Source organism: Salvelinus alpinus, chromosome 25, assembly GCF_045679555.1.
Source record: "Salvelinus alpinus chromosome 25, SLU_Salpinus.1, whole genome shotgun sequence".
NCBI lineage: Eukaryota > Metazoa > Chordata > Actinopteri > Salmoniformes > Salmonidae > Salvelinus > Salvelinus alpinus.
Genome location: NC_092110.1, coordinates 5225801 through 5239648, shown reverse-complemented (window position 1 = coordinate 5239648; position 13848 = coordinate 5225801). Strand labels below are relative to the sequence as shown.

The 13848-nt window shown below is 44.6% G+C and overlaps 1 protein-coding gene across 1 annotated transcript in view; it reads right to left on the bottom strand.

Annotated features, from left to right (window-relative positions):
- The window catches only part of crip2 (cysteine-rich protein 2), a 57859-nt gene that overhangs the window by 13197 nt on the left and 30814 nt on the right, over nucleotides 1–13848 (bottom strand). The window contains exon 2 of the mRNA XM_071365368.1: nucleotides 6412–6506. Within this exon, the coding sequence (XP_071221469.1) occupies nucleotides 6412–6506 (95 nt within the window). The remainder of the gene's footprint in view (nucleotides 1–6411; nucleotides 6507–13848) is intronic.

The following is a 13848-nucleotide window of genomic DNA, read 5'->3' as shown; positions in this document are numbered from 1 at the left end:
ATCACTACTGTTGACCAATGACCAACGAATCACTACTGTTGACCAATGACCAACGAATCACTACTGTTGATCAATGACCAACGAATCACTACTGTTGACCAATGACCAACGAATCACTACTGTTGACCAATGAATCACTACTGTTGACCAATGACCAACGAAGGCGTGTAGACTTCAGCTCTGAACTTCAGCTTGCATTGAAAAAAAGTATTAGTGTGCACGAACATCTGAAAAAAAACTACCGAAGACCAAAACTAACAAAAACATTACAATATGTCGTCATAACAAATGCACAAACTGTTCATAACTGTTTCGGATGGGAAGTATGTGGATGACCTTATGACTCTGCCATCTGCCATCCATGGAGCCCCAGGGGGCAGTGGTGCCATCTCCCCCCTCGTTATCCCCCTGTCCTCCTGCTTATAGAGACCCTGACCTCTGCTGTACTGGGCCTGGGATCTCCTCACAGCACACTGACTACATTCCATGTCTTTTCTTATAGTTCACTACTAACCCCCCCCACTCCATCTCTGAACCATCCCTTCAGTTCCATGATGATGGGGTACAGATTTTTCCGACCACGGCAATGCACTCACCATGGCAATGTAGCCTAGCCTAAGGCTGCTGGTTGGATTTGGGATGTGCTGTCAATGGAGAGGATGGACTAGAGTACATCTAATCGTGTGTGTGTGTGTGTGTGTGTGTCTGATCTGCTGTCTGTCCATGGAGTGGAGGGCGGACAACAACAACAAATCAGGCCAGTATTGCCAACATCTACTAGTAGTCTGGTCCCAGATCTGTTTGTGCTGTATTGGAGTTGGTTAAAGCCTGGTCCCAGATCTGTTTGTGCTGTATTGGAGTTGGTTAAAGCCTGGTCCCAGATCTGTTTGTGCTGTATTGGAGTTGGTTAAAGCCTGGTCCCAGATCTGTTTGTGCTGTATTGGAGTTGGTTAAAGCCTGGTCCCAGATCTGTTTGTGCTGTATTGGAGTTGGTTAAAGCCTGGTCCCAGATCTGTTTGTGCATTAATTGGATTTGGTTATCGCGTGGTCCCAGATCTATTTACAGTATATTGTACAACCAGATCTGGGACCAGGCTTATCTACTGGGGTCTGGAGGGAAATTGTGGAGAGGACATGGAAAAATAACATTTATATGATGTAATGATGATAGAGAGATTAAACAACCCAGGCTAGGACTGGTATCTACTGACGACTGGCTTGCGTCTGGTCTGAGCTGGGTGGGGAATAGCTTTTGTGATTTTGTGTCATAAAAAGCTGCAGAATTCACATCCTTCTTTCCTTCCTGTTCTGATCCTGACCAAGGGACAGAGCTGTTTCACACTGACATAACCAATATCAAATCAAATGTTATTTGTCACATACGCCGAATACAACAGGTGTAGTAGACCTTACCATGAAATGCTTACTTAACACTTTCTTGAACTGCATTGTTGGTAAGTAAAAAGTAACACAATAAAATTACATAACAATAACAAGGCTATATACAGGGGGTACTGGTACCCAGTCAATGTGCGGGGGTAATTTGAGGTCAATTGTGCAGGTAGGGGTAAAGTGACTATGCATAGATAATAAACAATGAGTAGCAGCTGTGTAAAAACAAGGGGGGGGGGGGGGTCAATGCAAATAGTCCAGGTGGCCATTTGATTAATTGTTCAACAGTGTTATGGCTTGGGGGTAGAAGCTGTTAAGGAGCCTTTTGGACCTAGACTTGGCGCTCCGGTACCGTGCTGTAGCAGAGATAACAGTCTATGACTTGGGTGACTGGAGTCCTTTGACAATTTTTTGGGCCTTCCTCTGACACTGCCTAGTATATATATAAGTCCTGGATGGCAGGAAGCTTGGCTCCAGTGATGTACTGGGCCTTACACACTACCCTTTGTATCGCCTTACAGTCGGATGCCGAGCAGTTGCCATACCAGGCGGTGATGCAACCGGTCATGATGCTCTCGATGTGCAGCTGTAGAACTTTTTGAGGATCTGGGGACCCATGCCAAATCTTTTCAGTCTCCTGAGGGGGAAAAGGAGTTGTCGTGCCCTCTTCACGACTGTCTTGGTATGTTTGGACCATGATAGTTTGTTGGTGATGTGGACACCAAGGAACTTGAAACTCTCAACCCACTCCACTACTGCCCCGTCGATGTTAATGGAGGTCTGATCGGCCTTCCTTTTCATGAAGTCCACGAGCATCATGAGGAAGGACAATTATGTGGATATATTGAGGGAACATCTCAGGACATCAGTCAGGAAGTTAAAACTTGGTTGCAAATGGGTCTTCCAAATGGACAATGACCCCAAGCATACTTCCAAAGTTGTGGCAAAATGGCTTTAAGGACAACAAAGTCAAGGTATTGGAGTGGCCATCACAAAGCCCTGACCTCAATCCTGTAGAAGATTTGTGGGCAGAACTGAAAAAACGTGTGCGAGCAAGGAGGCCTACAAACCTGACTCAGTTACACCAGCTCTGTCAGGAGGAATGGGCCAAAATTCACCCAACTTATTGTGGGAAGCTTGTGGAAGGCTACCCGAAATGTTTGACCCAAGTTAAACAATTTAATGGCAATGCTTGTCACGTCCGTTGTTGGAAGGAGACCAAGGTGCAGCGTAATAAGCGTACATCTTATTTTATTTAGATGAACACCAAAAAAACAACAAAAGATAAACAAACGTAACATTCTGCAGGCTACACAGTAACTGAACAAAAACAAGATCCCACAAACTAAGGTGGGGAAAAAGGCTGCCTAAGTATGATCCCCAATCAGAGACAACAATAGACAGCTGCCTCTGATTGGGAACCATACCCGGCCAACAAAGAAATAGAAAAACTAGAATGCCCACCCAAAATCACACCCCGACCTAACCAAATAGAGAAAATAAAAAGGCTCTCTAAGGCCAGGGCATGACAATGCTACCAAATACTAATTGAGTGTATGTAAAGTTCTGACCCACTGGGAATGTGATGAAAGAAATAAAAGCTGAAATAAATCCTTCTCTCTATATTATTTCACATTCTTAAAATAAAGTGGTGATCCTAACTGACCTAAAACAGGGGATTTTTACTAGGATGTCAGGAATTGTGAAAAACTGAGTTTAAATGTATTTGGCTAAGGTGTATGTAAACTTCTGACTTCAACTGTAGATGACAACTCTTGGTAAATAGTGTGGACTACAGCTTATGATAAACACTCTACCTCAGGCGAGCAATACTTACTTTATATTAGACATCGTACACCAGCAGTTATTGACAAATAGACACACACCATGCCCCTCGTCTTACACCAGACATAGCTGCTCTGTCCTGCCGATGCATGGAAAACCCAGCCAGCTCTATATTATCCATGTCGTCATTCAGCCACGACTCAGTGAAACATAAGATATTATAGTGTTTAATGTCCCGTTGGTAGGCCAGTCTCGACCATAGATCATCCAGTTTGTTTTCCAGTGATTGCACGTTGGCCAATAGAACCGACCTTCTCCCTTTGTATCTCCGCCTTTTCTTCACGTGAATGGGAGAGATTTGGGCCTTGTCTCCGGGAAGCAGTATATTCTTTGCCGTAGGACTCATTAAAGAAAATATCTTCGTCCAGTTCGAGGTCAGTAATCGCTGTTCTGATGTCCAGAAGCTCTTTTCGGTCATAAGAGACAGTAGCATCAACTTTATGTACAAAATACAATGTGAAAAAACGAACAAAATAGCACAGTTGGTAAGGAGCCCATAAAACGGCACCCATCCCCTCCGGCGCCATTATAAACTCAGCAAAAAAAGAAACGTCCCTTTTCAGGACCCCGTCTTTCAAAGATAATTCGTAAAAATCCGAATAACTTCACAGATCTTCATTGTAAAGGGTTTAATTGCCTACCGTCTGTAAGCTGTTAGTGTCTTAACGACAGTTCCACAGGTGCATGTTCATTTAATTCTTTATGGTTCATTGAACAAGCATGGGAAACGGTGTTTAAGGTCACAGTTATGAAAACTTAGGACACTAAAGAGGCCTTTCTACCGACTCTGAAAAACACCAAAAGAAAGATGCCCAGGGTCCCTGCTCATCTGCGTGAACGTGCCATAGGCATGCTGCAAGGAGGCATGAGAACTGCAGATGTGGCCAGGGCAATAAATTGCAAGTCCGTACTGTGAGACGCCTAAGACAGCGTTACAGGGAGACAGGATGGACAGCTGATCGTCCTTGCAGTGGCAGACTACGTGTAACAACACCTGCACAGGATCGGTACATCCGAATATCACACCTGTGGGACAGGTACAGGATGGCAACAACAACTGCCCGAGTTACACCGGGAACGCACAATCCCTCCATTAGTTCTCAGACTGTCCGCAATAGGCTGAGAGAGGCTGGACTGAGGGCTTGTAGGCCTGATGTAAGGCAGGTCCTCACCAGACATCACCGGCAACAACGTCGCCTATGGGCACAAACCCAACGTCGCTGGACCAGACAGGACTGGCAAAAAGTGCTCTTCACTGACGAGTCGCGGTTTTGTCTCACCAGGGGTGATGGTCGGATTCGTGCTTATCGTTGAAGGAATGAGCGTTACACCGAGGCCTGTACTCTGGAGCGGGATCAATTTGGAGGTGGAAGGTCCGTCATGGTCTGGGGCAGTGTGTCACAGCATTATCAGACTGAGCTGGTTGTCATTGCAGGCAATCTCAATGCTGTGCGTTACAGGGAAGACATCCTCCTCCCTCATGTGGTACCCTTCCTGCAGGCTCATCCTGACATGACTCTCCAGCATGACAATGCCACCATCCATACTGCTCGTTCTGTGCGTGATTTCCTGCAAGACAGGAATGTCAGTGTTCTGCCCGGATCTCAATCCCATTGAGCACATCTGGGACCAGTTAGATCGAAGGGTGAGGGCTATGGCCATTCCCCCCCAAAAATGTCTGGGAACTTGCAGGTGCCTTGGTGGAAGAGTGGGGTAACATCTCACAGCAAGAACTGGAAAAACTGGTGCAGTCCATGAGGAGGAGATGCACTGCAGTACTTAATGCAGATGGTGGCCACACCAGATACTGACTGTTACTTTTGACCCCCCCACCTTTGTTCAGGGACACATTATTCAATTTCTGTTAGTCACATGTCTGTGGAACTTGTTCAGTTTATGTCTCAGTTGTTGAATCTTGTTATGTTCATACAAATATTTACACATGTTAAGTTTGCTGAAAATAAACACAGTTGGAAGTGAGAGGACGTTTCTTTTTTTGCTGAGTTTATATGAGGGATGACTGAAGGGGATGTTCAGTCTTCATGTACAGACAAAGTGGAAATAGAATGGCTGACTGCTAGGTCATGAAAAAGGCTGCAAAATGATCACCTCTCCTTCCTTTCTGTTCTGATCCAGGCCCAGGAACCAGTGCTGATTCATACTGATGTAAGAGTGTATGGAGGAGATATGAGAGGACTGGAGGTGATATACTGTATTCATTATAAAACACAGACATGGTGAAAATAGAATAGCTGACTCATTGAATGAAATAGAACAGTTCTATAATATATTGTACTGGTATTTCTATGGGCTGGCTGGCTAGGTCATGAAGTGACAGCTAACCTTCAGCAAGGACACAGGCAGCACATCTACAGAGCACAGCTGTAGGTTAAGCTTTAGTCCTATAGAATGGTGATGGTAATGTCATTTTGAGCTACTGATCTACAGTTGAAGTCGGAAGTTCACATACACTTAGGTTGGAGTCATTAAAACTCGTTCTTCAACCACTCCACAAAATTATTTGTAACAAACTATAGGTTTGGCAAGTCGGTTAGGACATCTACTTTGTGCCTGACAAGTAATTTTTCCAACAATTGTTTACAGACAGATTATTTCACATCACAATTCCAGTGGGTCAGATGTTTACATACACTAAGTTAACTGTGCCTTTAAACAGCTTGGAAAAATCCAGAAAATGATGTCATGGCTTTAGAAGCTTATGGAAGGCTACCTGAAACATTTGACCCAAGTTAAACAATTTAATGGCAATGCTAACAAATACTAATTGGGTGTATACTTTTGAGTGTATACTTCTGACCCACTGGGAATGTGATGAAAGAAATAAAAGCTGGAATGAATCATTCTCTCTACTATTAATCTGACATTTCATATTCTTAAAATGAAGTGGTGATCCTAACTGACCTAAAACAGGGAATTTTTACTAGGATTAAATGTCAGGAATTGTGAAAAACTGAGTTTAAATGTATTTGGCTAAGGCGTATGTAAACTTCTGACTTCAACCGTATCTGGATGTAGTGTGAGTGAGTGTCTGTGTGTGTCAATCAGTCAAAATAAAACTGGGTTTTCCGACTAGGTTATACCTCGTGGACCTATAGGGATTGATCCTATGCCTGTGAGCCTACAGACCCATAGACATCATTGATTATCACTCACCTCAGCATGTCCCCCTGCGTTCAGGGTTTTGTTACAGCGGCCACACTTCAGACAGAACTTATGCCAGTCCTTCCCCAGAGATGCCACCTTCTCAGCTAGAGAGAGAGAGATGAGAGAGAGAGGAGGAGAAGACGTCATGAGTGTAAACACGCTTAAATAATGGAGGCATTTCATTGAAATCAATGACTACACTTCCTTATCTCTTAGAAGGCTGTTACTTTCAGTTCCTTAGGTAGGTAGGTCATTGCTTTACAGTATCATGATTTTCTGTTCACTCCACTGATTATTCTCTTGCCTCCTCAGAGCTCAGAGAAGGGCACATTAGGCTATTGTCTGAGGGTGCTAGTGCACGATACAGGACGCTGCTGTAATAATGTCATCATCACACAGACAGATAGCAGATGCATGAGGCCGAGTACAGCTGGACAGCAGGGTGTCAACAGCTAACCCAGAGCCCTTAATATCCTTCCTCTCCTCCCCCTTCCTCTCTCTATACCCCTCCCTCATCCCCCTCTCTGACTCCCCCCCCCCCCCAACCCCACTTCTCCTCATCCACCCCGTTTCTATCCCCTTTCACCAGTCTTAGTCTCTCTCCCAGACCAAACCAGACACTTCTCCAGACAGGAGTGGTCCTAATTATAGCCAAGTTTACAATTATACCCACCTCCCTCTCCCTCCCTCAGACAATGGTCCAGAAGAGGCCCGCAGGACCAGCTAACTTCACTACAGGAAACACCTTTTCTAATCATGGCAGGCCACAATCAGCCGGACGTCAGGCCGCTTCCTACAGTACACCTTCCTTATCGCCCCCTTTCTCCCTCCCTCTCTCTCTTCTCCACCTGGAGTGAGCAGGACTGTTTCAGAAGGATTGTTTCAGACCCCCCTCAGCTCAGCGACTGACTTCCCTCCAGGCAGTTCATTTTGTCTCCAAGACAGTTTCGCTGTCAACTGCACTAAAACAGGATGTAGACAGTAACTACAGTTGGACCTCCCACAAACACAACACAGCTTAACCTGAACATATCATCAGTGATAATAGTTGCAGGGGTCAGGGGAAATACCCCCAAATCACAGATTAGCCTCTAAATCAATGATTTCTAACCAAACAGTGACAGTGTCCAAAGAGAATTTATGAGTGGGATAGGAGGGACATGAAGAGGCTATAATGCCAGCCAGCCAGTCCTCTGTCATTGTGTGTGTGTGTGTGTGTGTTGTGCGTGCAGAGGGACAGAAGGCTATGCCAGCCAGCCGTCTGTCATTGTATGAGGGTTAGGTGATAAACTGAACAAATAAAAAAGCTCTTCAGTTTAAATGGATGTTATTATTGTAAGAGGAGAGACGTTGTTAAAAGGGGTGTCTGGGTTACGAGTGTGTGAGTTATAGTGTGTGTGTGTTGCAGTGTAGGGGAATGGTCCGGCTGTCTATCCTCCAGCCAACCACTCCCCCTATACGATACCACACACACGCATACCATTATCCAGCCTGGGTGACTGGAGGCACAAACACACACAGTGTGACCCTTTCCCACTATGGCTAGAGAACATAAAATATTGGCACCCTTGCACATTTCTTAAATAATTCCCTATTTCCTCTCAATACATAGAAAAAAGTATATATACGTTGGTTCTCCACAACCTGTTATTGGATTTTCAACATTGCAGAAACAATTATATTTTTGTAAGCTTAAGTTTCCAATTTTAATTCAGAAAACCAAGACAAAAAGGCATGGGAAAAATTATTGCTTGCATACCCTTTGGCCAAGATAACTGCCAACAATCGCTTCTTGGAGCCACAAATGAGCTTGAATTTTGCCCACTTTTCAGCATCAAACTGCTCTAATTCATCAATGTTTGAGGGGTACCCTCCACTAACTACTGTTTTGGTCCTTTGTAGCTCAGTTGGTAGAGCATGGCGTGTGTAACGCCACAGTAGTGGGTTCGAATCCCGGGACCACCCATACCTAAAATGAATACATGCAAATTGACTAAGTCAATTTGGATAAAGCGTCTGCTAAAAGGCGTTATTTATTATTATTATTCTGACCATTGGTTATGGATGTGGTTCAGATCTGGACTTTTCGCTGGCTCCTCCAGAACAGTCCGGTGTATCTTCTTGAACCATTCCAGGGTGCTTTTGATGTGTTTGGGGTTGTTGTTTTGCTGGAAGACCCACAACCTTCAGAGACACTGGGTTGAACATTGCACTCCATAACACCTTGATAATCAGCTGATTTCATGCTGTCTTCAACACATTCAATCCCCCCAGTTTCAGAGGCAGCAAAGCAACCCCACAGCCTTATCCAACCTCCCCCATGTTTGATTGTAGTGAGGGTGTTATGTTCTTTGAATGCTGTGGCATTTCTTTGCTGCCTCTGGCACTGGGGACCTTGAACGTGTGCAAGACATCATGAAATCAGCAGATTGAGGTGTTTTGGGGTCTGATGTTCAACCAAGTGTCCAAAAACAGGGTCTCCAATGAAGATTGTGGGACTTCCAGCAGGATAACGATCCCAAACACATCAAAAAACACCTATGAATGGTTCAAGAAGAAACACTGGCCTGTTCTGGAGTGGCCAGGGAGTAGAAAGATGCAGCAAGCGCATTGATGGCTACAAGAAGAGTTTGTCTGAAGTGATCTTGGCCAAAGGCTGTGCAACCAAGTACTAGCTCCGGGGTGCCAATAGTTTTGTTCATGCCATGTCTTTATTTTCGAAACAAATTGTTTAAACTTAAGTCAACAAAATTTTAATTGGTTCTGCAATGTTGAACATCCAATAAGGTGCGGGGACCAAATGTTTTTTTTCAATTTGAACTTATCTGAGAAGATATAGGTAATTATTTAAGAAAAGTGCAAGGGTGCCAATATTTCGGCCCTATAAAAATCGGTTATATTTTTCACCTGATTGCATTTAGTTTTTCGCAAAACTATAGGGCCCTATAATATATTTGAATGCAACTGTAACTCTGAATAATAACACCCAGTAACGGCTGACTCTCATTCCTGCGGGATTCCGTGTAGTTCTATAGTCAAGTTCTGGACAGGACAGGATAGACAGTCTACAGGATTGGGTAGTACAGGAATAGTTATGAGCTTTTTTGAGGGGGGAAGGGGTGGGGGGGTTATAAATATGTCATGTGTGGCGCATTTCATACAAAAAAAAACACTGTCTAGGCCTAATATAGTATACTTTATTAAAATCTTTACAAAATAAATAGCCATTTCCCCCTCCCCTTCCTTCGGCTCATTCTCTCGTCTCGCTCCAGTTGTAGCCAGTCACTACTTTATCTTATATGCACGCAGAGACGTACACAATTACACATGTCCATGAGTTCATCCGACTCTAGAAAAGTACAAAAAGTTAATTGCCAAAATCTCTTAATGTGGTTGTTATCTGCTGTGTACAGGCAACTGTCTCATGAGCGCTGAGCAGCAGCCAAATGGAGCAGTTGCTATGGCTACTCACTCGCATAGCAGCTGTATCGCATTAGTGGAAACCAAGACTGTTCTCAGGGCAAATCTGCCGATTTTGACTAGCAGAAGTGACTTTTCGAAGCAGGTTAGGATAATTAACGTGGGAGGTTAGGATAATTAGGTTACGGTTAGGTAAATGCTAATATTGTCCCTGATGCAACACAAACATTATCTACCTACAACCAGGCTTGCCCTGAGAACAGTCTTGGTGTGCCGAGTACTCGGACAAAACGAGTATCATAACGGATATGGAGAATTTTCTGAATACGACATCAGTAAAAAAAAAAATCCGCTGCCAGCATGCTTCTCTTTCACTCAAACAGTGTGAAGCTCTAAACAGCCATTGGCTAGTTCGTCTGTCTGTATAGAAACGGGCGGGGTATCGGTTGAGCCTGCTGCAGCGATTGGATTAGAACAAGCCGCTCTTCCTCTGCTCTCACTTCCACAGACACATGCATGGCTGTTTCACTCACTCACAGTCACTCATCTCAAGGCACAAGTCTGCCCTTCTCCAAACATTGTGTATGAATCAGAATCCGTAGCTAGTCATTGTTGTTCAATCTAGTTATTTACTGTCAACTTTGCTGAGGCCCTATGGTTGTTTTTGTCTATCTAACTGGTGTTGTTGAGTTTGCCTACTTTGTCCGTATAATTATTCCATTGCTGATAACGTCTGTCGTTATGTTATGATCCAAGCCCAAGCTTGCTTGCTATTTTTTTTTTTATTCTCACAAAGCATGTTTACCGAGTAACAGATCATTAGAAGATAAAATTACAAATGTATATAGTTTATTTTGATTATACAAATGTTGTGGCACAAGTGTCAGGAGAGAAACATTTTGTCTCCTCTTGAAAGTAAAACAATATATGGTGCAAGCGAATTATCCTACCTTCATCTAAATCTGTGTCTGGAATAAATGCAGGCAGTATTAGCCAGCCATGCATTAGGCAATTTTCCCCCATATTTTGTTGATAATTGAATAGGACTAAGTAAGTAAATCATGTACCCTTTCACCTGTTGGGGTCGTTTAGGAACTTAATGATGTACTCTGAGATGCACTCGGAGTGATAGTGCAGTGATGAAGGAACTTAACGATGTGCTCTGAGATGCACTCGGAGTGATAGTGCAGTAATGAAGGAACTTAACGATGTGCTCTGAGATGCACTCGGAGTGATAGTGCAGTAATGAAGGAACTTAACGATTTTATTTTTTTATTTTTTTTATTTCACCTTTATTTAACCAGGTAGGCTAGTTGAGAACATGTCTCATTTACAACTGCGACCTGGCCAATATAAAGCATAGCAGTGTGAACAGACAACAACACAGAGTTACACATGGAGTAAACAATAAACAAGTCAATAACACAGTAGGAAAACAAAAACAAAATGAGTCTATGTACATTGTGTGCAAAAGGCATGAGGTAGGCAATAAATAGGCCATAGGAGCGAATAATTACAATTTAGCAGATTAACACTGGAGTGATGAATCATCAGATGATCATGAGCAGGTAGAGATACTGGTGTGCAAAAGAGCAGAAAAATAAATAAATAAAAACAGTAAGGGGATGAGGTAGGTAAATTGGGTGGGTTGTTTACAGATGGACTATGTACAGCTGCAGCAATCGGTTAGCTGCTCAGATAGCAGATGTTTAAAGTTGGTGAGGGAAATAAAAGTCTCCAACTTCAGCGATTTTTGCAATTCGTTCCAGTCACAGGCAGCAGAGAACTGGAAGGACAGGCGGCCAAATGAGGTGTTGGCTTTTGGGATGATCAGTGAGATATACCTGCTGGAGCGCATGCTACGGGTGGGTGTTGATATCGTGACCAGTGAACTGAGATAAGGCGGAACTTTACCTAGCATGGACTTATAGATGACCTGGAGCCAGTGGGTCTGGCGACGAATATGTAGCGAGGGCCAGCCGACTAGAGCATACAGGTCGCAGTGGTGGGTGGTATAAGGTGTTTTAGTAACAAAACGGATGGCACTATGATAAACTGCATCTAGTTTGCTGAGTAGAGTATTGGAAGCTATTTTGTAGATGACATCGCCAAAGTCGAGGATTGGTAGGATAGACAGTTTTACTAGGGTGAGTTTGGCGGCGTGAGTGAAGGAGGCTTTGTTGCGAAATAGAAAGCCGATTCTTGATTTGATTTTGGATTGGAGATGTTTAATATGAGTCTGGAAGGAGAGTTTACAGTCTAGCCAGACACCTAGGTATTTATAGATGTCCACATATTCTAGGTCGGAACCGTCCAGGGTGGTGATGCTAGTCGGGCGGGCGGGTGCAGGCAGCGAACGGTTGAAAAGCATGCATTTGGTTTTACTAGCGTTTAAGAGCAGTTGGAGGCCACGGAAGGAGTGTTGTATGGCATTGAAGCTCGTTTGGAGGTTAGATAGCACAGTGTCCAAGGAAGGGCCAGAAGTATACAGAATGGTGTCGTCTGCGTAGAGGTGGATCAGGGAATCGCCCGCAGCAAGAGCAACATCATTGATATATACAGAGAAAAGAGTCGGCCCAAGAATTGAACCCTGTGGTACCCCCATAGAGACTGCCAGAGGACCGGACAACATGCCCTCCGATTTGACACACTGAACTCTGTCTGCAAAGTAGTTGGTGAACCAGGCAAGGCAGTCATCAGAAAAACCGAGGCTACTGAGTCTGCCGATAAGAATATGGTGATTGACAGAGTCGAAAGCCTTGGCCAGGTCGATGAAGACGGCTGCACAGTACTGTCTTTTATCAATGGCGGTTATGATATCGTTTAGTACCTTGAGCGTGGCTGAGGTGCACCCGTGACCGGCTCGGAAACCGGATTGCACAGCGGAGAAGGTACGATGGGATTCGAGATGGTCAGTAATCTGTTTATTAACTTGGCTTTCAAAGACCTTGGATAGGCAGGGCAGGATGGATATAGGTCTGTAACAGTTTGGATCCAGGGTGTCTCCCCCTTTGAAGAGGGGGATGACTGTGGCAGCTTTCCAATCCTTGGGGATCTCAGACAATATGAAAGACAGGTTGAACAGGCAACCTGCGCTCTGAGATGCTCTGAGATGCACTCGGAGTGATAGCGCAGTACAGTAATGAAGGAACTTAACGATGTGCTCTGAGATGCACTCGGAGTGATAGCGCAGTACAGTAATGAAGGAACTTAACGATGTGCTCTGAGATGCACTCGGAGTGATAGTGCAGTAATGAAGGAACTTAACGATGTGCTCTGAGATGCACTCGGAGTGATAGCGCTCCACTACAGCCTGTCGATGTGAAAAGTCCACGATCAGCTCCTTTGTCATGCTCACGTTGAGGGAGAGGTTGTTGTCTCTGATCTCCTCCCTATAGGCTGTCTCATAGTTGTCGGTGGTCAGGCCTACCACTCTTGTGTCGTCAGCAAACTTAATAATGGTGTTGTGGGTGAACAGGGAGTACAGGAGGGGACTGAGCACACACCCCTGAGGGGCCCCAGGGTTGAGGATCAGCGTGGTAGATGTGTTGTTGCCTAACCTTACCACTTGGGGGCGGCCCGTCAGGAAGTCCAGGATCCAGTTGCCGTTTAGTCCCAGGGTCCTTAGCTTAGTGATGAGCTTTGTGGGCACTATGGTGTTTAACGCTGAGCTGTAGTCAATGAACAGCATTCTCACATAGGTGTTCCTTTTGTCCAGGTGGGAAAGGTCAGTGTGGAGTGCGATTGAGATTGCATCATCCATGGATCTGTTGGGGCGGTATGCGAATTGGAGTGGGTCTAGGGTTTCCGGGATGATGGTGTTGATGTGAGCCATGACCAGGCTTTCAAAGCACTTCATGGCTACCAACGTGAGTGCTACGGGGCGGTAGTCATTTAGGCCGGTTACCTTCGCTTTCTTGGGTACAGGGACTGTGGTGGTCTACTTGAGACATGTAGGTATTACAGACTCGGTCAGGGAGAGGTTGAAAATGTCAGTGATGACACTTGCCAGTTGGTCCGCGCATG